Source organism: Ascaphus truei, chromosome 15 (assembly GCF_040206685.1).
Source record: "Ascaphus truei isolate aAscTru1 chromosome 15, aAscTru1.hap1, whole genome shotgun sequence".
NCBI classification, from domain to species: Eukaryota; Metazoa; Chordata; class Amphibia; order Anura; family Ascaphidae; genus Ascaphus; species Ascaphus truei.
The window spans coordinates 22064436-22090171 of record NC_134497.1 but is presented as its reverse complement, the minus strand read 5'-3'; the positions used below and the strand labels follow the sequence as shown (position 1 = coordinate 22090171).

The window sequence follows — 25736 nt, the reverse complement described above, 5'->3', positions numbered from 1 at the left end:
GAGGACACGCACTGGGTCAGGGCGGAAGGACACGCACTGGGTCAGGGCGGGAGGACATGCACTGGGTCAGGGCGGGAGGACATGCACTGGGTCAGGGCGGGAGTACTGGGTCAGGGCGGGAGGACATGCACTGGGTCAGGGCGTGAGGCCATGCACTGGGTCAGGGCGGGAGGACATGCACTGGGTCAGGGCGGGAGGACACGCACTGGGTCAGGGCGGGAGGACACGCACTGGGTCAGGGCGGGAGGACACGCACTGGGTCAGGGCGGGAGGACATGCACTGGGTCAGGGCGGGAGGACACGCACTGGGTCAGGGCGGGAGGACACGCACTGGGTCAGGGCGGGAGGACACGCACTGGGTCAGGGCGGGAGGACACGCACTGGGTCAGGGCGGGAGGACATACACTGGGTCAGGGCGGGAGGACACGCACTGGGTCAGGGCGGGAGTACTGGGTCAGGGCGGGAGGACATACACTGGGTCAGGGCGTGAGGACACGCACTGGGTCAGGGCGTGAGGACGTGCACTGGGTCAGGGCGGGAGGACATGCACTGGGTCAGGGCGGGAGGACACGCACTGGGTCAGGGCGGGAGGCCGTGCACTGGGTCAGGGCGTGAGGACATTCACTGGGTCAGGGCGGGAGGACACGCACTGGGTCAGGGCGGGAGGCCGTGCACTGGGTCAGGGCGGGAGGCCGTGCACTGGGTCAGGGCGTGAGGACACACACTGGGTCAGGGCGGGAGGACATACACTGGGTCAGGGCGGGAGGACATGCATTGGGTCAGGGCGGGAGGACATGCACTGGGTCAGGGCGGGAGGACACGCACTGGGTCAGGGCGGGAGGACGTGCACTGGGTCAGGGCGGGAGGACATGCACTGGGTCAGGGCGGGAGTACTGGGTCAGGGCGGGAGGACATGCACTGGGTCAGGGCGGGAGTACTGGGTCAGGGCGGGAGGACATACACTGGGTCAGGGCGGGAGGACATGCACAGGGTCAGGGCGGGAGGCCGCGCACTGGGTCAGGGCTGGAGGACACACACTGGGTCAGGGCGGGAGGACACGCACTGGGTCAGGGCGGGAGGACATACACTGGGTCAGGGCGGGAGGACATGCACAGGGTCAGGGCGGGAGGACATGCACTGGGTCAGGGCGGGAGGACACGCACTGGGTCAGGGCGGGAGGACGTGCACTGGGTCAGGGCGGGAGGACACGCACTGGGTCAGGGCGGGAGGACATGCACTGGGTCAGGGCGGGAGGACACGCACTGGGTCAGGGCGGGAGGACATGCACTGGGTCAGGGCGGGAGGACATGCACTGGGTCAGGGCGTGAGGCCATGCACTGGGTCAGGGCGGGAGGACACGCACTGGGTCAGGGCGGGAGGACACGCACTGGGTCAGGGCGGGAGGACACGCACTGGGTCAGGGCGGGAGGACACGCACTGGGTCAGGGCGTGAGGACGTGCACTGGGTCAGGGCGGGAGGACACGCACTGGGTCAGGGCGGGAGGACACACACTGGGTCAGGGCGGGAGGACACGCACTGGGTCAGGGCGGGAGGACACGCACTGGGTCAGGGCGGGAGGACATGCACTGGGTCAGGGCGGGAGGACACGCACTGGGTCAGGGCGGGAGGACGTGCACTGGGTCAGGGCGGGAGGACACGCACTGGGTCAGGGCGGGAGGACACGCACTGGGTCAGGGCGGGAGGACACGCACTGGGTCAGGGCGGGAGGACACGCACAGGGTCAGGGCGGGAGGAAACACACTGGGTCAGGGCGGGAGACGGCACATGTCCGTTATGGTCAACTGAGGCCAAGCCGACCTCTCACCATCCAGTTAGGTCCTGTTAATGAAGCTGCCGGGAAGGGGGGGGGGGGTCGGGGTTCGTGTTGGATTTGGAGAGGAGGAGGGGAGTGTGAGAGTAGGAGGGGAGTGTGAGAGGAGGAGGGGAGTGTAAGAGGAGGAGGGGAGTGTGAGAGGAGGAGGGGAGGTGGGAGGGGAAAGAGAGGAAGGGGAGGGAAAGAGAGAGAGGGGGGAAGAGGGGGAAGAGGAGGGGGTTGGGGGGAAGAGGAGGGGGTGAGGGGAAGAGGAGGGGGTGGGGGGGAAGAGGAGGGGGTGGGGGGGAAGAGGAGGGGGTGGGGGGGAAGAGGAGGGGGGTGGGGGGGAAGAGGAGGGGGTGGGGGGGAAGAGGAGAGGGTAGGGGGGAAGAGGAGGGGGGTAGGGGGGAAGAGGAGGGGGTAGGGGGGAAGAGGAGGGGGTAGGGGGGGAAGAGGAGGGGGTAGGGGGGAAGAGGAGGGGGTGGGGGGGAAGAGGAGGGGGAGGACATCAGACAGAAAGGAGCAGCCAGATGATAATCAAATCCCTCCCAAGTCTCAGCTCGACGTGCTGATAATTTTCAGATTTTAATAAAGGCATCACCCAGATGCAGCCCCTATACGTCCCTATACCTCAGTGTAACCCTAAAGAGCAGCCAGTCTGCGACAGAACCCCTCCCCCCCCCCCTTCTACAGAGCTGCAAACTCACCTCCCCGGTATCAGAGTCCTTAGTATGAGCCACTTCCAAAACTCTGTCCACTTCTACGTAGTCTGGATTAAACATATCTTCATCCGGCTGCGGGTACAAAGGAAGAGGACATGTCACCTAAACGGTCAGTGCCAAGTGGAACTGCGCACCCCCCTCCCCCTCACCCCACAGTTTCTATTTGTTTTTAACCCTTGCTCAAATGTTTAATAAATTACCGATTCTCAGGGCAGCGACGTAGGGAGAAGAGAGAGAGAAGGTGGAGAGAGAGAGAGAAGGGGGGAGAGAGAGAGAAGGGGGGGGGAGAGAGAGAGAGAGAAGGGTGGAGAGAGAGAAGGGTGGAGAGAGAGAGAGAGAGAGAGAGAGAGAAGGGGGGAGAGAGAGAAGGGGAGAGAGAGAGAGAGAGAAGGGGGGAGAGAGAGAAGGGGAGAGAGAGAGAGAGAAGGGGGGAGAGAGAGAAGGGGGGAGAGAAGGGGGGGGGAGAGAGAGAGAGAGAAGGGGGGAGAGAGAGAGAAGGGGGAGAGAGAAGGGGGGGAGAGAGAGAAGGGGGGAGAGAGAAGGGGGAGAGAGAGAGAGAAGGGGGAGAGAGAGAGAGAAATACAGATTTAAAAAAAAACGTATTATTCCCCCCATCTGCGCTTTAAGAGGAACTGAGCAAATAAAATGGTTCATCCTTCTGAATGTCTAAAAATGCACGAAGTGCAGACACAGGGCCTGAGAACGTTTTCCCGGAGACTGGGTAAGTGACCGCTCAAACCCAGGACGCCCGCCACCCGCGGGCGCTGCACACTGACCTCGGTGAAAATGTGCTTCATTTGCGCCTGCTTGTTGCGAAAGCGTTTGATTTTCTGCTGGATCCTCGGGTCCTTCTCCAGCTCCTCCATCGTTGCCCACTTACAGTGGAGATACGAACTGCCGGAGACAGAGCCGGTTACCGAGAGCAGCCAATACACCAACCCCTCGTACAGAGACAGCAGCCTATACACCAATCCCTCGTACAGAGACAGCAGCCTATACACCAACCCCTCGTACAGAGACAGCAGCCTATACACCAACCCCTCGTACAGAGACAGCAGCCCATACACCAACCCCTCGTACAGAGACAGCAGCCTATACACCAATCCCTCGTACAGAGACAGCAGCCTATACACCAACCCCTCGTACAGAGACAGCAGCCTATACACCAACCCCTCGTACAGAGACAGCAGCCTATACACCAACCCCTCGTACAGAGACAGCAGCCCATACAGCGCCCGGGGCCCGGGGGAGGGCAATCACTTGGAAGGACAGCGGGACGCTTTTATAAAAATAGGTGTTGTGACTGTGGGTGCCCGCACCAGGGAACAACCTTTAGTAAATCCTGTAAGTGTGACTGGCTTCCCTAAACAAAACCTAAATTGCTGCTAATAGCAAGGATTTGGCGGCTTTCATTTTTGGGGAAATTCATCACAAATTGTCTGTCCTTGGGACCTCTAAGGCCAGGTCATCAGTGGCCACTGCGGCGTGCGCACCACGCACCCCAACACAGCCCTCTATGGGGTAGGCCCCAGTGGCTGTGTGTGCGTGGGCACACATTGCGCCGTGTCGCGGTCACTGGCTCGGTGGGCGGCCAATGGAAGGGCAGCGCCCCCTTGCGCATCATATCACTCCCTTAGAACAGACCGCAGATCGTGGCTGTAATCTGTGTACCCGGCGCGCAGCAGGGAGCACTGGTGCCGTAGTCTGAATCCCAAGTGTTTTCTTTCCCCCTTATCACACCCTGTCCTTATCAGAGAACCAATGAAGATAAGGGGAGGGGGAGAGCGGGGGGGGGGGGGGTCAGACAACAGGAAGCAGGCAGAGAAAATCACCCCCCTCCCCCTCCCAAGTCTCAGCTCAGTGTCCAAACTCACTTTAAATAAATGATTTAAAAATACTTATTGGTGTCAGATTTGGGTACTATACTTTGGTCCTAGGAAGGACTGACCCCCTTAACCTTTACAGTACACTGGTCCTGCGGCCCTTCAGTCATATCATTGCTCCAGGAGCGATCACGTCACCACGACTGGCGACCGATGCCGGAAACGGATGGGGTCTCCATCAGAGCGGTCAACCCGATCACCCCCTAAAAAACTAGCAAGCGCCCCTGACGCACCCAGTACATCAGGGACGGACAAACGCGTTCCTCGAGCGCCACAGGCAGGCCAGGTGTTCAGTATACCCCGGCTTCAGCACAGTCATTTTGATTGAACCACCCATGCCGAAGCCTGGTGGTGGCTCAAGAAGACCAAGCTTGGCCACCCGCGTTGTACATCATTAGGACAATGTATAGGTCAAGGGTGCTTCTAAATAAAGGACACTTGTCTTTTGACCCGTTAACTGGGACGGTTCATTAAGAATTCATAACTGCCCCCCCCCCGTGTATGATTAGGGAAAACCCCGACTTCCACATAAGCAACAACACAGCCCAACCACCCTACGAATCTAAACCGCAGACGTACAAATTTCTATACTTCACGTAAAATTCTTCCACTTCCAATGCGATTCCACCAGCAGCAAACTGAAAGCAGACAGAGAACAGGGAGACGCCATCAATTCATAGAACATTTCTCTTCACGTAGCCTTCCACCACCCTCGTTTCCGGCCGTATTCAGATAAAGTAATAGCCGTATTAGCCAAACCAAATACCTAGAGGGAAACGCATTAACACATCCATTTGTGATCCATTTCCGTTACCCCTTTACCGTTTCAACTCAACAGAGATACCGAAAAAAGGAAGGGAAGCAGGAAATGGTTAACAGAAGTAAATAACACAACTCATACATGATACATGAAGTTGAACCAATAACAAAAAGGAGAAAGGGGCAGGAGGGAAAATTTGGCAAGGACAACCAGAGGTTGAGACGGTGGTGACAAGCGGCAGTCTAGATTAGTAATGATGAACTACTCAAAAATACAATTGCAAATGTTCATCAAAATTAGCAGCACCCATCTGACAGTAACAGAGTTACAGGGTTTTTTGTTTTTTTTAAAACGTCTTTGGATGGTGTCGCTCATAAAACATCTCCGTTCTTCCGTGACCATTATCTGCCTCCATGGGGCAACAAGGAACAGCTGGAGGAACGCGGGCGTTGACCAATATACTTTGTGACATTACAGGGTGGTCTATCTCAAGGGTGCTCAAGTCCAGAGACACCCCCTCCCCACCCCCAACTGGTCAGGTTTTAAGGATATCCCAGCTTCAGCACAGGTGGCTCAATCAGTTGCTCAAGTGCGGGTGGGGTGGGGGGGTGTTTTGAAGGGTGGGGGGGGTGTTTTGAAGAGCGGGGGGGTGTGAAGAGCGGGTGGGGGGGCAAAGAGCGGGTGGGGGGGCAAAGAGCGGGTGGGGGGGCAAAGAGCGGGTGGGGGGGCAAAGAGCGGGTGAGGGGGCAAAGAGCGGGTGAGGGGGCAAAGAGCGGGTGGGGGGGCAAAGAGCGGGTGGGGGGGCAAAGAGCGGGTGGGGGGGCAAAGAGCAGGTGGGGGGGGCAAAGAGCGGGTGGGGGGGGCAAAGAGCGGGTGGGGGGGCAGAGAGCGGGTGGGGGGGGCAAAGAGCGGGTGGGGGGGCAAAGAGCGGGTGGGGGGGGCAAAGAGCGGGTGGGGGGGCAAAGAGCGGGTGGGGGGCAAAGAGCGGGTGGGGGGGGCAAAGAGCGGGTGGGGGGCAAAGAGCGGGTGGGGGGGTCAAAGAGCGGGTGGTGGGGCAAAGAGTGGGTGGTGGGGGGGGCGAAGAGCGGCGGTGGGCAAAAAGCAGGTGGGGAGCCAAAAGAAGGGGCGCAAAGAGAGGTCGAAATGGGGGCGTGGGAGGGGGGGGTGCGAAGAGCAGCCAGTCTGCTTTCGTTCCATTCTTGATTGGGATGGAAACTGAACAAAAAACCCTGCTTCGGATCGTTGCTGTTATTGGAGAGATTAGATAGCGTCTAAGAAAATGTCCTGTAATACCCAAAGTTTTTAAGCTGCAGAACAAAGTCGAAGGCTTTCCCCGCGCCAAGCGTTAAAATCGTTGAGAGTTTAGGTGGACTAAATGGCCGGTTAATTCTGTGGCGGATGAGACCACGTCTGCTAGTAAGTATGTGGGAGAATATGTTGACATCCAAGTTGATTAGAGATTGGAACAATCTGCAGGGTTACAGCACGGTTAGCCTGAAGCATTTCACTAGGCAACGTCCTATCTTGTAACAGATCAAACATATACAAATAAAAAGTTATACGGTGAAGGATCAGATTCATGAAGAATTTCTTCTAGTACAAATCGGTATACTCTTCGGTTGTTGGGGATTCAGAGGTCTTTAAGGGTTTAATACAGTATGTGTGGTTATCAACTTTAAAAAATAATAATAATTGCATTCTATATTGTTTTTACATAGTTTCCGTTGTAAACTCGAGCAAGGTCATCAAAGGTCATAATGGTCTATTTGTTGCTGGAGTTTTGAAACCTTACAATATCTCTAGGGTCCGCCAAGTCTTCGAGCTTCGTTCACGGGATCTATGGACCTGATCTAGTAGGAGCTGGAAGGTAGCAGTATCTGACAAGAAGCTGGAATAAACGATGCAGGTATGAATCCAACAGTAGGACCGTCTCGGGGGAGGAGAAGAATGTCGAGGTCCTTCCTGTCTCTCCAGGAGATCTTCCATCTGGTCTTCCAAAGCCTGCAGCTCTTGATCAGCTATATTCTGCCCCACGATCGCTCCTTCGAGCCTCGCTTCCGAGGCGTCTGCGCTCTTGCCAGGAGAGGTCATTCCATGATTGATTTCATGAAGCTCTTTGTGCAGTTTAAGCGGATACTGACTATCATTGTTATTTCAGTAGAGGTCTTTCAGTATCTTTTTTCTTGACGATAACTCGGAGCCCGCACATAGCAAGTGCAGATGTCAGGGAGTCTAGCTGTGATTTCGTTTGAGAAATTCAGTCACCACCTGTTTTTTTTGCCCTCCGCTGGCATTAGGTAGTTAGAGGGAATTTAATTCCTTCCATCTCAAATCATTCGCAACTTCTAACTCCAGTCCTCAAGGGCTACCAACAGGTCAGGTTTTCAGGATATCCCTGCATCAGCACGGGTGGCCTAATCAGTTGCTCAGTCTTCGACCTGTGCTGAAGCGGGGATATCCTGAAAACCTGACCAGTTGGTAGCCCTTGAGGACTGGAGTTGGCTATCCCTGTTCTAACCTGTTAAAGTTGCTTTAATGTCCGTCCCAGGGCTGATCAAGAAGATCTAGAAGACTTATCCGCACGCAGCGCCTCCCTCCCCAATTTGTGATACTTCTTTCTTTTTTTAATGGCCAACAATTTTATTATGGATTTCCAGTCCATTTACAAATGTACCTCAAATCTCTCTCCGTTTTAATATCATTATATTTAATTCTACATACATGTAATGAACTATATTCTATGCTGTAGTACTGCAAAGGGGTTTCCTGGTACCGGTTATGTATACTTTGTATATTCTTTGGGGGGGGGTGGGCTATCAAAATGGCTGTTCCCATTCCTTCTTCACCCCATGACAAGCTATGACCCCTTTTAAGTCCTTTAAAAGGATTGAGGGGGTGGGATACGGGGAACTCACCTCTTTCTGAACCATTCGCGATGAGAGAATCCGCTCGATTATGTTGGCGTCATCTTCGGGAGGTTCCTGTGACACAAGAGACATAAGAACCACTTGGTCATCTCAGGCTGCACATTTACCCGTCTGTTGTGGAAGCAAAGACCCAGTTAAATGATTAGCTTTGTGTGTGCATGTATGTGTGTGTGTATGTATATGTGCGCACACACACACACACACGTGTGTACTTGTGCAAATCTGCGCGGGCACGTGTACATATTTACATTAATAAAAAAAAAGGGATAGGCACACCACGGATATGCAAAAATATGTCTCTTATTGGCCCATTGTTTCAGCTTCATCAAGAGCTCTTGATAAAGCCGTAACGTTGGGCCAATAAGAGACATATTTTTGCATATTCTTGGTGTGCAAATCCCTTTGTTATTTTTGTACAGTACCTTATAGGCTCTCTGATAGCAGCACCTTCTCCTGTAGGCTGGTCCCCAATCCCTTCACACTGATATAATATACACACACACACACACACAGTAAAGGGTAGGGAGAGAGGAGGCTCTGCCTGTGCAAACTCTTGTAGAACATACAGTGACATCTGACAGAAGGGAGCAGCCGGAGTAACACCTCCCCTCCCCCCCAAGTCCCAGCTCCCTGAGCTTACAAACGGACTTTAGAAAATGCTGTAAGAATACTTATCGACGCCCATGACCCCGAGTTAAACACGTCGCTGCCGTTTGGTCCTAGGAAAAACAGCCCTTTTGATGCTGCATAGTGTACCTGAGCCGGTGTATGTCGGGGGTGCACACACCCGTCCCCTCCTTACCTCGGCCTGCCAGGCTAAGGTGGACGCCGACAGAGCGGACGCTCTCCCCGCCCCCAGCACGGCTATGGTTTCGCCGTCGTCGTCCACCACTTTGAAATCCAGGTCCTCGTTGTACTTCCGCCTCTTCACCTGCCGGCCGGACCTGCGCTTCTGTGCGGGAGTACAAAGCCGAAACGCTTACGCGCTGAACCGCGCTACGCGGAGCGCACTATCCCCAGGCAGGGCAAGGGTTAACGTCGTTAGCCGGGACGTGTGGGGGCTCGCTGTACCTGGCTGTCCACGGACTCGGCGGACTCCTCTGTGCTCTGGGACGCGGGGTTTAGCAGGGATAGGTCGCACTCCAAGCTCTCCTCGCACAAATCCACTTTCCTCTTCCCTTTCTTCTTCTTCTCCACCGGGGTTGGTCCCTGTTCTTTGCTGCGGGGAAGAAAAGGAACGGTGAAGCGGTTTGGGTCAGGGGTCCCGTTCCCTCCCCCCCCCCCCCTACCCACCCCAGGTCAAAGGAAGACCACACGGAGAATTACTGCAGCCACAATTAAATTGGGACTCTCGGAGAGACTCAGGGGGAATACGCAATAGGCCAATGATGGCGTGCGGGCCGCTTCAGCATTAAAAGGGTTAAAGCTAAAGCCAACACATTGCTGGGACACGATTTACAACGTACTAAATGCATGAGGCGGCTCGACAACATTTATTTTTTTACCGGTGATAATTACAAAGAAAACCCATTTTTTATTTAAACAAAAGTTCCCTGCCAAATGTGCATTTCCTCCCGAAATGACCGATCATTAAAGTGAACTCAATGTGTTGTTCCCAATGGTTTATTTAAATTTTTTTTTTTTAGGCCCAAAGCCTGCAGTAGAGTGTTCACATGGCAACAACCTCTGCAGTGTCTTCTCCCTTGCTCCACTTGACCAGGAAGCACAGAGCCTTTATCCGCGCAGACTTCAAAGAGACGTATCAGAGACACTTATCCGGAGCTTCTCTGATGAGGCTCGTTGAAGTCTGGCGATGTCACAAAGTGAGACCGGGTCAGGAGCCGCGTTCACTTCTGTTTCGGGCTACACCTTTTCAATGCGCACAAGAAAAACTAGGTGGTGTGAGAAAAGTTACTTTAAAATACCCCCAAACCTGGGAAATGACACCTCTGACCCATTCGCTCTCAGAGGGGTCTGCAACATATTGTTCTGCAAAAGGGGTTCACCTGGACCTACCTGTGCTTTCCTACAGACTTGTCCATACCGGGACTGTCCCAGGGCTTTGCTGGCTCTCCTTTAATCTGAATTGACAAAGGCCTCACCTTGCTTTCTTGGTTTTGGTTTTCCCAGCTGACTCTTTCTTCTCTTTAGGAGGCCTGGGCTCCCGCGGTTTTCTGGGTTTCTTAGGTTCCTTCGGGGTTTTCGGCTGTTTAGGGTCCTTGGGCTCTTTAGGTTCCTTGACCTTCTTGGGCTCTTTGACCTTCTTGGACTCCTTTGGCCCTTTCTTCTTCTTTGGTTTGGCCTCCTTCTCCGCCTCCACTCCCTGCTCCTTTTTCTTCCGTTTCTTCTTGACCCCCGTCCCGCCTCCCCCGCTGTCCTCCATCCCGTTCAGGCTGGTCACGGCGTTTGGCTCGCAGGGCTCCTGCCAGGTGCTGGGGTACAGGTCGTTTTCGGCCAGGAGCCGGCTGGCGAGATCGGGGAGTGTCAGCTGGTGAAAATCCTGCGGGGGGGAGTCTGGGAATGGGGGCAGCACGGGGTGTTCACACGGAATTGAGGCACTGGACATTGGTGAGTGGCTAAGTGCTTTCAGACTGGGCAGCTGCGGGTCAGAACACAAATAAACATTATATTTAAAGTACACAATCGTGGCAAACTCAAAAACATCAAATCCACAAGCAAAGAATTTGGCAGTACAGAACAACAACCCGTTTGCCTGTTTCCCCATCTGCTGTAACACCTCAGACCCTATTGGAACCTCGGCTGTCTCTCGTATGTAGGACTCCCTTGTCTATCCAAAGCAGGTTTAATTTCCCTTACTGTATTAGCTTCCTACCACCTCTGCTGGGAGGCTATTCCACGCATCCACAACCCTTTCGCTGAAGTACTTCTTCACGTGCTCCCTGACCCTCCCACCCTGCAGCGTCAGAGAACGATCTCTTGTTCTAGCTCTTCTCTCTCTGAAATATGCTTCCCTCCTGCACCTTGTTGAAACCCTTTGTGTATTTCAACCATACCCCTCCTACCCATCCTCTAATCTGCCCAATCTCCTACCTGCTGTAACACCTCAGACCCCATTAGATCCTTGACTTGCTCTCATATTTGGGATACCCTTACATATATCCCAAGCCTTTCGAATTCCCCCCTCTGCTGGGAGGAGATTCCACGCATCCACCACTCTTTCCAGGAAGGATTGCTTTCCATTTGCTCTCACATTTTTTTGCTTCATCTTTTTTCTACACGTGGCACAAATCCAAAGGCCGCCGCATAAAACTGGTAGAGCGGGAGCCTGCACGGGTTTAGTCTACCTGACCTTGTAGGAGGATTACCATGGTTTGGCCAAGAGATTGAACCAAACGACTCTGACCGGAAGAAATAAAAGAAATGGATTCAGCAGATGTAGCCAAACTTAAGTTAGTCCAGAGCGAGGCATAAAAAGCAGCCGCTCTGGACACTGCAAGCCAGGGCTGCGAGAGGTCCGTGCTGCCGGATCGGTCCCACCGCTGAGCTAATCCCCACCCCCCGATGACGGGGGACAAACTGCAGCCGTGTTCCCGCGGCTTCCCCCGGCACTGAACAAGTTTAGCATCAAAATAAATAAAGCACCGTGTCCCCTCTGGAATTTCAATGCTCATCATCCCCAAAGAATAATGCAGAAGCATAATAAGGTCTCCGGGAAGCCGAAACTTAGATCAAGAAATATTTTTACCACCAGAAGAACACCTCGGTCAAATATGGTTCCTTTTGAGAAACCTCCAAAACTTTTAGTAACAGTCTAACCCCGCATTAAAAACAAAACCCGGCACGGGACCAGGATGCGGCGCGGGATACGGCGCGGGACCAGGTTGTGGCGCCCCGGCACGGGACCAGGTTGTGGCGCGGGACCAGGTTTTGGCGCCCCGGCACGGGACCAGGTTGTGGCGCCCCGGCACGGGACCAGGTTGTGGCGCCCCGGCACGGGACCAGGTTGTGGCGCCCCGGCACGGGACCAGGATGTGGCGCGGGACCAGGTTTTGGCGCCCCGGCACGGGACCAGGTTGTGGCGCCCCGGCACGGGACCAGGTTGTGGCGCCCCGGCACGGGACCAGGTTGTGGCGCCCCGGCACGGGACCAGGTTGTGGCGCGGGACCAGGTTGTGGCGCCCTGGCACGGGACCAGGTTGTGGCGCCCTGGCACGGGACCAGGTTGTGGCGCCCCGGCACGGGACCAGGTTGTGGCGCCCCGGCACGGGACCAGGTTGTGGCGCCCCGGCACGGGACCAGGTTGTGGCGCCCCGGCACGGGACCAGGTTGTGGCGCCCCGGCACGGGACCAGGTTGTGGCGCCCCGGCACGGAACCAGGTTGTGGCGCCCCGGCACGGGACCAGGTTGTGGCGCGGGACCAGGTTGTGGCGCCCCGGCACGGGACCAGGTTGTGGCGCCCCGGCACGGGACCAGGTTGTGGCGCGGGACCAGGTTGTGGCGCCCCGGCACGGGACCAGGATGCGGCGCGGGATCCGGCGCGGGACCAGGTTGTGGCGCCCCGGCACGGGACCAGGTTGTGGCGCCCCGGCACGGGACCAGGTTGTGGCGCCCCGGCGCGGGACCAGGTTGTGGCGCCCCGGCGCGGGACCAGGTTGTGGCGCCCCGGCACGGGACCAGGTTGTGGCGCGGGACCAGGTTGTGGCGCCCCGGCGCGGGACCAGGTTGTGGCGCCCCGGCACGGGACCAGGTTGTGGCGCCCCGGCACGGGACCAGGTTGTGGCGCGGGACAAGGTTGTGGCGCCCCGGCACGGGACCAGGATGCGGCGCGGGATCCGGCGCGGGACCAGGTTGTGGCGCCCCGGCATGGGACCTGGTTCCTGGATTCTCTGCTCCTGCTCATTTCATATTAGTCGCTTAGGCGGCTACGTGCCGCTTTCCCCCCACTGAAAGTGACTTGTACGTCACAGCAATGTGAATATATACGGTACAGATGTTATAAATGCGGCCACAATATTGAAATATAATTATTTTCATGTCTATACGTGCAAGTTAAATTACATCATCAGCTTGGGACCCTTCTACTTCCAACATTTTTCTGACCGGGGCTGTTTGGAGAAGACGAGACCCGCTCTAAACGATCGCCACTACCTGGGACACCAGGGTCAAAAAGTGGAAACGCCCCCCATTCGTTAGGTCATTAATACTGCTGCAGCCCTAGGGCGCCAGGGGCAGAGACCTCAGAGACGTTCTGCTCCATCGGTAATCTCTGATACGGAGCCAGTTCTTATGTGACGTCTGGGAGACATATTTATACATGGGATGGATGGTATGTACAGTATGATAATGGATAATGGGTGAATCATTGACACCAGCGTGGCACTTTGTTGGTGACATCCAGAGTGGAGGACTACTTTAATCAGCCCAGTGTATGCTGTGACGGCCGCGGAGCAGATGCTGTGAAGATAATTATCTGTCCATATGACCCAGGGTGGTCTCAATGCTCACCACAAAGGCACTTATGTAAGTGGAATACTTAGTGTTTTTAATATTAAAAGCAGTATTATACTATTTTGCTTTTTCCTTTTTTGTATATGGATTTCCCTTCCTTTCCTATGGATCTGGAGTACCTATCTGGAAACTAAAGTTGGTAACTTCTAATAACCACAACGCCTTAATATCACGTTGTACACGCGAGTGCAAATTTTATAGAGCTATCAACATTGATTTCATTTGTTGGGGTTGACAATATTGCACTATTTGGTGTCTCTACTTCTTTTCCATGTCCTGATGTGATTTGCGCACCTGTTTCTTCTTCGATTGCAGGTTGGATTTGGTCTGAATCCTGTGTCGGGAGCTGCATTCTCTAAGGACAGTATATTATTTAATGTTATTGGTTTTAAGTGGTGTTATTTGCGCTTGATTATTTCTTCACTACAGTATGATATACCTGAAACCGCCCCCCTCCCACTGTCCATTACCCAGCCCCCATTCTCTTTGTTTTGTACCCCCCCAATTAAATTAAAAAAATAGCATTTAAATAGCAAAAGGGTATGCCGATTATAGTGCATGATTTAAATATAATAATTAGTAAAAAAAAATACCAGTATGTAAATACATTCATGAGGTTATTAAATCATCTATACTTTACGCAGCCTTTGATTACCTTTATTGAAAACGAATTACCTAAGCTGACAATCGATTCGTTCTCCTGTGAGTAATCAGACAAGATCCTGCTTCCCCGGGTTCACTAAATGGCTGCCTTTCAATTTCAATCAATCCTTCAGTCAGTGTAACTTAGCAGCTACAATGTAACCTGATATTACTAAGGCCCCGCTCACACAGCACACTACACGACGTGCGCGCGCTTGCGCGTTCGTCACAGACTCCTGGCGGCCAATGGTAGTGTTCAGTATTGAACCTACCATTGGCTGCAAAATACGGCGTCGACGCTGCTGCAGTCGCGGGAGTCTTTTCAATCTGTGATCCCCGGCTGCAGCAGCGTGACGTCAATTTCAACAGCCAATCAATGTCCAGACGTTTACATTGATTGGCTGCTGAAATTGAGACTCGGCAGTGAAGACGGGGGGACGACGACGACGACACAGGGGACAGATTGCTGCTTTTATCCTCCCGTGCTAAAGGGAGTTCCAGCACAGTGTGAGGGGGAGAAAAAAACACCATCCATTTGCTCTGCGCCCGTAACAATGCGCAGCTGCCCAACCCCCCCCCCCCCCTGCCCGCTCTGTCGGATCATTCCGTCTGCTGGGGATGATCACACATCGCCCAGCAAAATGAGACGCACATACGCGGACGCAGCGTTGCGAAGCCCCCTGTGTGAAAGCGCCCTAAGGCTGCGTCCATGGTGAATTGTGCCGGGCGGAGGCGCGCTGAGGCTGAAGGAAAGCGGGTGCTTTCCCTGGCCTTAGACCGGGGGCGTATTGGGGGGGGGGGGGGGCTTTGACTTCACGGAGCTGGTTCGCCCTCACTGGGCGAACCGCTCACGTGACTGACCCTGCGCTCCCTTGAGCGCTTGAATTTAAAATTTGGCTAAGACTTACGCTTCCGCACGCTTGCGGAAGCGGAAGCGAGCCCCTGCTAAAGCCGCTCTCATTGCGGCTGCAGTGGCTCAGTGCCGAGCAGCAGCGCGGCTCAGCGCCTAAGCGCTGACCATGCCCGAGGCCTAAGACAACATTATCTATTGTTACAGTTTGCAGCTCTAACTGCTGGGAACATTGTCAACAAATTATCGCAAACAGGAAAGTGTTACAAAGATCTTGCACTGCTGGGGAGGTGGGCTAAACCTGCTATAGAAATGAAAGGATGCTCAGTGCATAATAACTCATTAAAAATGGCATTAAGAGTTGAATTTTAAAAAAATGATGTAGAATTATCCAATAATACAGAACTGATTTATTTATTTATTTTAAACACACTTGTTGCATATTGCATGGATTGCTCATTTAAAAAGAAAAAGAAATCACCACTATAGTAACACAAACACAAGGGGGAAATAAAACTCCCCAAAACAAGGATGAGTTTCGTTTGCAGTCGAGATTATATTTTATCCAAATGACAGATACCTCCAACTGAAAGTAAACACGCTCCTTACATACTTTGAACCAAATCATGAATATTAACCAAGTTGGCAAAAATATAGTCCCAATAAAAATAAAAGGTTTCTCTAACCAACTACATCCACTCAACTAATGACATTTAGGGGCAGCAAATCCCACTTTGTCCAATTTCTTTTGAGCTTGTTCATGGCCGGCTGACAATTTGGCTCCTAAAGAGGCGTCTAACCTCACAACCAAATGGACACTCCCAGGCACGGTATTTTGGGTGGATGATGACCGGAGATGAAGCGGTTGGGAAGAATGAATGGGAACGAGACGCTGGTCCTAACCACTTCGATTTCGACCTATTTATTTTATAACCAGAGGCTCTTGTTGTAGACTGATTGTTCTCAATGGTTTCTCGTATAAAGTATTCAAATTGTGGGTGAGAACAAAGTGGGGGGCGCGAGACTCGCTGCGCGGGGGGGGAGGGCGCGGGGTTTACAGTGGCCTCCACACGCTTCCTGGATACATTTAAATTAATGCCGGGAGAGCTGCAGGGCCTCTGTAAACTTCTACTTACCATGTTTCAGACGCTCCTGGGCACGCGTCGCCATGGCAACGCAGCGTCAAATCACATCACGGGGCAACGTGACGCCATGACACCAGGACGTCTGAAGCAAGGTAAGCAGGGGGAGGCGCGAGGAGAGGGGGACAGACGGCAGGGGGGCGCAGGGGAAAAAGATTGTGCTTCCCTGGGTTAGAATCAGAATACGTTACGTTCAGCATCTACTGTACCACCTTCGTTCCATTGATATTTGTATTGTTTCTAACTGCCGGAGCTAAAGGTTACATAGTTATATAGTTACATAATAGATGAGGTTAAAAAGAGACACGTCCATAGAGTTCAACCTATGCTAAATTTCGGCAACAGCTACTTACCCTATATCCCTACTTGCAGTATTTTGATCCAGAGGAAGGCAAACAGAAACCCCAGTGACACATTATCCAATGATATCTTATAAGGGGAAAAATAAATTCCTTCCTGACTCCAAAATTGGAAATCAGATTTCTCCCTGGATCAACACCCTTCCCATGTTTACTTATTAGGTATATCCCTGTATATCTTTCCTCTCTAAAAAGATGTCCACATTTGTATTTTTTTTTACATTTATTCTATCTGCCATCACAGTCTCCATGGGTAATGAATCCCACACTGTAACTGCCCTTACTGTATAGAACCCTTTCCTTTGTTGCTGGTGAAATCTCCTTTCCTCCAACCTAAAGGGATGCGCCACGAGTCCTTTGTACTGCCCGTGGGATGAATAGTTATTTTGAAAGCTCCTTGTATTGTCCCCAGATATATTTGTATATAGTTATCATATCCCCTCTTAGACGCTTTTTTTCTAATGTAAAAAAAAAGTTGTGTGTGCAGGGAACACGGAAGAAAATGCAGGTAATGCCGGTGCACTGCCGATGAAATACAGACCGGGGCTGCCGGTGGCCCAATGCACAGAAAAACTTTATTGGCACATGGAATCAGAACCCCTCTAACACGTTTCACACCGATACTGGCGCTTTGTCAAAAGGGGGGGGGGGGGTTCTCCTCGTTAATTACATGTGTCAATAAAGTTTTTCTGTACAAATCGCCAGTCCAGGTCTGTGTTCCATCGGCAGTGCACCGCCATTACCTGCATTTTCTTCCGTGATCCATCCCGAATAGCAGCCCGCCAACCCACCGCTCGTGGGCTGCTACCGGAGTGAGTAAATCCCATCATTTATACTCCAGCTGAAGTTATTCTCGGAGACGCACTCCGCGGATCCGGCTCGCACTGTGACTTCTCGGCAGAACTTTATTTGCCGACTTATGCACTATGTCCATTGACAATTCAGTCTATCGCAGAAGCTTGAACAGAACTCACTGACTCAGGGAGTCTTCAAAGATTAAGATCATTACCGTGGACTTTATCCCTCTTACGGTTAAACGGTTCTCACGCTGCTGGACATTATTCCTTTACGAAAGAACATGGGTTGGGGCACTTTGAGTTTCAATACATTATTATTTCAGTCATATTTATGATGAACTATATTCCAATGATATGCAGACCACAGACTTAGGCCTCGTCCAGGGTGGAAACAGGCGTGCAGGCGCTCCAGTGCTGCGCCCTGCTCGGCCGATTCCTGGCCGGCTAGGTGCGTGCGTGTCTGGGGGCGCGGCCACGACGTCACGGAGCTGGTTCGCCCTCATTGGGCCGATCCGCTCACATGACGCGCTTGTGAGCAGCAAAATCAATTTTGCTTGCTCTGCAAGCGGCCGAGCGCCGAGCAGGCGCGCCCGCCCTCCCACGCAGGCCCCGTGCATTGTCGCAACGTGTCCAGCGTGAGCACGCGCGCCCGCTCAGCACCACCCTGGACGAGGTCTTGGAAGCATTACTGTGGAGTGGACTCCGGCACTCCCATTGGTGCAGGAACTCCTGATCCATCGGGCGATAACCGATGTTTATCTTTGATTTTGTTTTTTACGTATTATGATTTTTTTTACCTTGGGCCAAGATGGCGGTCTGCAGAATTCTCGTGTTCTGAGCCGCGTGATCGGAGCCCACGTTTATCTATCCTGTCCGAGCATCATTTCCCTTTCTGTTTCACAAATATATCTGCAATGTGCCGGGCATTTTTGGATTCTTCCAATGTTTAGAGTTCCTACATAAAAAGCTGTTGTGGTTTTTTTTACACTGACTGACCAGTAAGGCCTACACACCGCCAGCCAGCTTAAATAAAACGTATTTCAAGTCTGCAACCACTTCACGGTAACCCCATCTCAACAGGTCCCACACTAACTATTTTAGACGGTGTCTTTTGTATTCCTTCCACTGGGAAGAGAAGAGAGGATACAGAACAATAATATAGCCAACAGCTTGGGATGCGTGACAAATATGCACGGCCTAAGGCAGACTTTCCCCCCTGCGCCCCCCTGTCTGCACTGCCCCCCCCTGCTCGCACCCCCCTCCTTACCATGTCTCCGCCGGGTCACGGGAGGTCACGTTGCCATGTCAACGCGACCCCAACGTCATCTGACTCTGCATCGCCGGAGACAAGGTAAGTGAAGAGGCCTCACGTGATACCCCGGAATTTCATTTAAATGCATTTGGGAGAGCACGGGGCCTCTGCAACCACCATGCCCCCCTCCCCCCATGAAGAATCTCTCGCACCCCCCCCCAGTTTGCGCACCCCTGGACTAAGGGGTTAAACTTTAGGAAGACTATATGAGTTACAGCAGGGCGCTCAACTCCAGTTCTCCAGCCCCCCAAACAGGTCAGGTTTCCAGGATATCCCAGCTTCAGCACAGGTGGCTCAGACGAAGACTGAGCCTCTGATTGTGCCACCTATGTTGAAGCAGGGACTGATTGAGCCACCTGTGCTGAAGCAGGGATGTCCCATGAGTTACAGTGCAGTTAAAGCTGGCTAAAAAACAGGAGTGCCCTAGTAAATATAGAGAGAAAAAAATCTGCAGAAAGCACAACAAAGATATACACTTCCCAGCCTATTGCTACCACCGAGGACACTGCCATCTTTCTCCTGGGGGAAGGAATCTCTCAATAGACTACTACATCCACGTGTGTACTTGGACCCGTTGAATAGAAGTTGGGGGGGGGGGGGGGGGGAGTGTAAGCTGAAGAGGAGGGGGTCGTAAACCTCCCAAACAATATTAAATTAAACATACACAAATCTTAGCCAGGCTCAGAACCCAGACCCACAATATGTTATATTTGTTTGTGTCCATTGGAGTGCCACTGGGAAAGTGACCACGCACACTACGACAACACAAAGAAGCCGCAAAGCATGTCCAATATGGAAAATTATATATGGAGACGGGTTTACCGTGAAGTGGTTGACGGCTTGAATAGTTTTGGCCAAAGGATTGAACTAAAGGACCCATAATTCTGAAGAAAATATATATATTAAAAAACACACACAGTAATGTACTAAATAATTTGCCATATTGGGCTTGTATTGGGGCCTCTTTGTTGATCGTAGTATGCTTGTTCACTTTCCCAGTGGAACTCCGATTGGCACAAACACACATCATGGGGATCTGGGTTTTGAGCTTGCCAAGGTGGTGTAATTTTAAATAAAATAGCCTTTTTACCTTCCAAAGACGACCTATTTCTATGGCTAAGTGAAAACGTCGATGCCGTCTTTGAAGCGGCACCCGATACCTGGTGAGAAGTCTCCTCTGACAAACTCCCAGTGAAGGTTCTAGACCAGGGACGACGCGTATCAGAGAGAGATACCCACTGGAAACGCAACCACACACAGCCCCTCACTTTTGGGAAACTCATCTCCGAGACCAAGAAAAGACGCTCTAAATGGCCGGCGAGGTGAGGGGTGAAGCTGGAAGACACGCTGATAGCTACCCTCTGCAGAACCACCAGTGCCTAAAACTACGAAGGCTGCAGGTCCCAGGGGGCCGACTTTCTTTTTGTGTTACTTTCACTTTTATTTTGAAGAAATTACTGAGCGACTGGCCTTTCCCCAAGCGAGAAGGGAAAAGAGAAAGGCTACCTCTGTATTATAAACGCTATACTTATCTGTGCTTGTGATACCGATCTACATTTTCAGTGTGAGTTTCAGCAAACCAAGCTCCCTGCAGTTTTGCAACTAGATGCATATCTGAGAGCGTCAGAGGGGGACTCCTAGCTCCCACACCTGCGTATTTACTGTGTGCACAAATCAGACATGTCCAATGACCAGGAGAGGACAACTCCAGGCCTCAAGGGCCACCAACAGGTCAGGCTGAGGTTATCCCTACTTCAGCACAGGTAGGTCAATCAGTGGCTCGGTCAACGACCGCGGGTACTTCTCATACACCGAACCCGTCGACTAATACGAAGCTCAAAACCCGACGAGGAGAACAGAGGGAATCTAAGCGCGCCCTGGAGGTGGCCGTGATTTGCGGCAACGAGGAGCAGCGAATCTCGGATACTTATCATGGCACCAAGCTGGAGACTCTCGGGACAAATCCGGATTGTACGCAAACGTCCCGGAGTCTGCCTTCCGAAATGTCCAAACTGTTGGGGGGGGGTTTGTTAGGACCACTCAAGTCTAAGGCCTCGTTTTTATAGTTGCCGCAATGCTTGACGGAGCTCATGGCGTGACAGGAGCGACAGGCTCAGGCGATTGCGTGACATCACAAAGCTGGTTCGCCCTCATTGGCTGAACTGCTCGCGTGACGCGGCCATCGCTTGAAAAGACAAAAAAAAAAAGGTCTTTCCAAAACCGGTCGCGCCTCATCGTGCACGCACAATGAGCAGCCTCATAGGATTGAGGTTTGCTGTTCGCGACGTTACTATAAACGAGGGGACGGAAGGAAGGAAGAAGGGGAGAGAGAGAAGGGGGGAGAGAGAGAAGGGGGAGAGAGAGAAGGGGGGAGAGAGAGAAGGGGGGAGAGAGAGAAGGGAGAGAGGGAGAGAAGGGAGAGGGAGAGAGGGAGAGTGAAGGAGAGAGAGAGAGTGAAGGAGAGATAGAGAGTGCAGGAGAGATAGAGAGTGCAGGAGAGAGAGAGAGAGAGAGAGAGAGAGAGAGAGAGAGAGAGAGAGAGAGAGAGAGAAAGAGAGAGGGAGAGTGAAGGAGAGAGGGAGAGAGAGTGAAGGAGAGAGGGAGAGAGAGTGAAGGAGAGAGGGAAGGAGAGAGGGAGAGAGTGAAGGAGAGAGGGAGAGAGTGAAGGAGAGAGGGAGAGAGTGAAGGAGAGAGAGAGAGTGAAGGAGAGAGAGAGTGTGAAGGAGAGCGAAAGAGAGAGAGTGAAAGAGAGAGTGAAAGAGAGAGAGTGAAAGAGAGAGAGTGTGAAGGAGAGCGAAAGAGAGAGAGTGAAAGAGAGAGAGTGAAAGAGAGAGAGAACTGCTTTACCCAACCAAATTACGCATCCAAATGAAGGTCCGATCTTCAACTCCCCTCAAGAAGCAAAGCTGCATCTTAGGCTGAGTCCATAGTGACTTCAGCCGTTCGGAGGCACGCTGAGGCAAAGCGGGTGCTTTCTCTGGCCTTAGTTCGCGCGCCGTCTGGCGGCGTGTTGGGGGGCGGGCCAGTGACGTCACGGAGCTGATTCGCCCTCATTGGGCAAACCGCTCACGTGACCGGCCCTGCGCTCCCCTCGGCGCTGAAACTAAAATGTTCTTGTCGGCTACACTTCTGCACCTTTCCGGAAGCGTGCGCGAGCCCCTGCTAAAACCGCTCTCATTGCGGCCGGCTGCAGGGGCTCCCTGCCAAGCGTGAGCGCGGCTCAGCGGCTAAGCGCTGACCATGCCCGCAGGCCTTACAAAACAAACCGAGAACTCTTCCTTTGAGTCAATACGATTGTATCCTTATGTTGTTTAAGTTTAACAAAAGGTTTGGTGTTGTTTTTAGCGTCTTGGTGCTGGTTTCTTTAGCATCTTAAAAGCTTGTTCTACCAGAAATTATTGATTTCAAGCAAGCTGCAGGTGTTGTGGTCCTTTCTTTTCGGGATAGCGGCGGGTCATCATTTCTAGTCTCGTAAAATGTTCAACAAAGACCAGTAATACGCTTACGTCACCCGCATTTAGACTGATCAGACAGTAAATAAAAATATGACTTGTGACCACATTCACATGTCTCAGACATTATCTCTTAGCATACACTGCTTCCACCGCAGTAAGGGATTCTGGGTAATGACATGCAAATGAGCACAAAGTGTCACTTTTGCTTCAAATCCATTTGAACACGGACCCCCCCCCTATAAGCGTATGCCTGCCACGTTACACAGCTTTGCAGCACAGCCTGGGATAAAAAAGTGCAGAGTCAGTAACCCTACTCACAGACAGCTACTTCCACCTTTTGGGTCTCTGTGTGAGGCTGGTTATGCTGGCTTTGCCATGTGGAGATGGGATAGATTTCAATCCCACATTACATAAATTATGGTGGGGTAAAAAAAAAAAAGTCCAATTCAAAATCGTAAACATCCAGATCCACGTGGCATCTCTGTAGAAAATTCGCATCTTTGCAGAAAATTCGCATCCCCTCTGGCACATCACGGCTACATGATCGCTGTGTCGTGGATTACGGGAACGGAAGAGGAAGACTCCACAGGAGCGCAGAACGCAATCTCCCTCAATAAGTCATGCCCCTCACCCCCCGGAGTTCCAGAACCCCAAGATGTGGCCACTACGTCATGGGAACCCCTAGATTGCCAGACCCAATGACGTGGCCGCTACGTCATGGGGAACAAAAAGGGTTCAAAAGAAGTCACCTATTGACCCCAGCCCACACTAGAGAGACCCCTCGCATTTTTGCACAAACTCCACCAAAGTTTGTGATCGAACTCTAAGCGAGTGCCAGAAGTGGAACAGAGCAGACTTAAACACAATACTTCTGGGAATGCAGAAAAATTAAGAAATATTGGTACCAATAAAGAAATATTGGTACAAACATTGGTACATCATATTTGGTTTTGCATTTTCATTCAACGTGAAAGCCATGCTATTTGGGAGTACGCAAGACTGGGAGGTTGTTTCATAGGATGCGGAAGCTGGTTCAATTGAAGAAAGCTACATTACAAACTTAGTTAAGCAAAATGACCACCTACAGGCAGTCCTCGGTTATCCGACACAATGCGTTACTCAAAATGGCGTTGTAAAGCGAAACGTCTTAAAGCGAAACACGTTTTCCCATAGGAACGCTGTTTAAATGAAAGGTTCCCGTTCCTGAAGGCATTTTTAACACTAAAATACACCAAATATTTTACGCAGGCAATAAGATATGCAGCACACACATAAATTATATAGTGTATATACTGTATTATATATATAATATAACATAATAATAATATATTATAATAATATATTATATAGTATAATATAGTATAATATATATTATATACACATAAACAACTTTGCAAAGCGTTGTAAGAGCGTTGGATAAGGGGGCTCAATCACACCCAGCTTGTGCACAGAGGGCTCAATCACACCCAGCTTGTGCACAGAGTGCTCAATCACACCCACAATCACACCCAGCTTCTGCACAGAGGGCTCAATCACACCCAGCTTCTGCACAGAGGGCTCAATCACACCCACAATCACACCCAGCTTGTGCACAGAGGGCTCAATCACACCCAGCTTGTGCACAGAGGGCTCAATCACACCCACAATCACACCCAGCTTCTGCACAGGGGGCTCAATCACACCCACAATCACACCCAGCTTCTGCACAGAGGGCTCAATCACACCCACAATCACACCCAGCTTCTGCACAGAGGGCTCAATCACACCCACAATCACACCCACAATCACACCCAGCTTCTGCACAGGGGGCTCAATCACACCCAGCTTCTGCACAGGGGGCTCAATCACACCCACAATCACACCCAGCTTCTGCACAGAGGGCTCAATCACACCCACAATCACACCCACAATCCCATCCAGCTTCTGCACAGGGGGCTCAATCACACCCACAATCACACCCAGCTTCTGCACAGGGGGCTCAATCACACCCACAATCACACCCAGCTTCTGCACAGGGGGCTCAATCACACCCACAATCACACCCAGCTTCTGCAGAGGGGGCTCAATCACACCCACAATCACACCCACAATCACACCCAGCTTCTGCACAGAGGGCTCAATCACACCCAGCTTGTGCACAGAGGGCTCAATCACACCCACAATCACACCCACAATCACACCCAGCTTCTGCACAGAGGGCTCAATCACACCCAGCTTCTGCACAGAGGGCTCAATCACACCCACAATCACACCCACAATCACACCCAGCTTCTGCACAGAGGGCTCAATCACACCCAGCTTGTGCACAGGGGGCTCAATCACACCCACAATCACACCCAGCTTCTGCACAGAGGGCTCAATCACACCCTGCTTCTGCACAGGGGGCTCAATCACACCCACAATCACACCCACAATCACACCCAGCTTCTGCACAGGGGGCTCAATCACACCCACAATCACACCCAGCTTCTGCACAGGGGGCTCAATCACACCCACAATCACACCCAGCTTCTGCACAGGGGGCTCAATCACACCCACAATCACACCCAGCTTCTGCACAGGGGGCTCAATCACACCCACAATCACACCCAGCTTCTGCACAGGGGCTCAATCACACCCACAATCACACCCACAATCACACCCAGCTTCTGCACAGGGGGCTCAATCACACCCACAATCACACCCAGCTTCTGCACAGAGAGCTCAATCACACCCACAATCACACCCAGCTTCTGCACAGAGAGCTCAATCACACCCACAATCACACCCAGCTTCTGCACAGGGGGCTCAATCACACCCACAATCACACCCAGCTTCTGCACAGGGGGCTCAATCACACCCACAATCACACCCAGCTTCTGCACAGGGGGCTCAATCACACCCAGCTTCTGCACAGGGGGCTCAATCACACCCACAATCACACCCAGCTTCTGCACAGAGGGCTCAATCACACCCACAATCACACCCGGCTTCTGCACAGGGGGCTCAATCACACCCACAATCACACCCAGCTTCTGCACAGAGGGCTCAATCACACCCACAATCACACCCACAATCACACCCAGCTTGTGCACAGGGGGCTCAATCACACCCACAATCACAACCAACTTGTGCACAGGGGGCTCAATCACACCCACAATCACACCCACAATCACACCCAGCTTCTGCACAGGGGGCTCAATCACACCCACAATCACACCCACAATTACACCCAGCTTCTGCACAGAGGGCTCAATCACACCCACAATCACACCCAGCTTCTGCACAGAGGGCTCAATCACACCCATAATCACACCCAGCTTCTGCACAGAGGGCTCAATCACACCCAGCTTCTGCACAGAGGGCTCAATCAAACCCACAATCACACCCACAATCACACCCAGCTTCTGCACAGAGGTCTCAATCACACCCAGCTTCTGCACAGAGGGCTCAATCACACCCACAATCACACCCAGCTTCTGCACAGGGGGCTCAATCACACCCACAATCACACCCAGCTTCTGCACAGAGGGCTCAATCACACCCACAATCACACCCAGCTTCTGCACAAAGGGCTCAATCACACCCTGCTTCTGCACATGGGGCTCAATCACACCCAGCTTCTG

The 25736-nt window shown here is 52.4% G+C and overlaps 1 protein-coding gene across 5 annotated transcripts in view; it reads right to left on the bottom strand.

Annotated features, from left to right (window-relative positions):
* Positions 1-25736, bottom strand: part of CHD6 (chromodomain helicase DNA binding protein 6) — a 189724-nt gene that overhangs the window by 105856 nt on the left and 58132 nt on the right. For all 5 annotated transcript variants that reach the window (XM_075571929.1, XM_075571932.1, XM_075571933.1 and 2 more), the window contains 7 exons: positions 10209-10705; positions 9178-9325; positions 8909-9058; positions 8095-8160; positions 4999-5057; positions 3313-3430; positions 2522-2608 (listed from right to left, as the gene is read on the bottom strand). In XM_075571929.1, the coding sequence (XP_075428044.1) occupies positions 2522-2608; positions 3313-3430; positions 4999-5057; positions 8095-8160; positions 8909-9058; positions 9178-9325; positions 10209-10705 (1125 nt within the window). The remainder of the gene's footprint in view (positions 1-2521; positions 2609-3312; positions 3431-4998; positions 5058-8094; positions 8161-8908; positions 9059-9177; positions 9326-10208; positions 10706-25736) is intronic.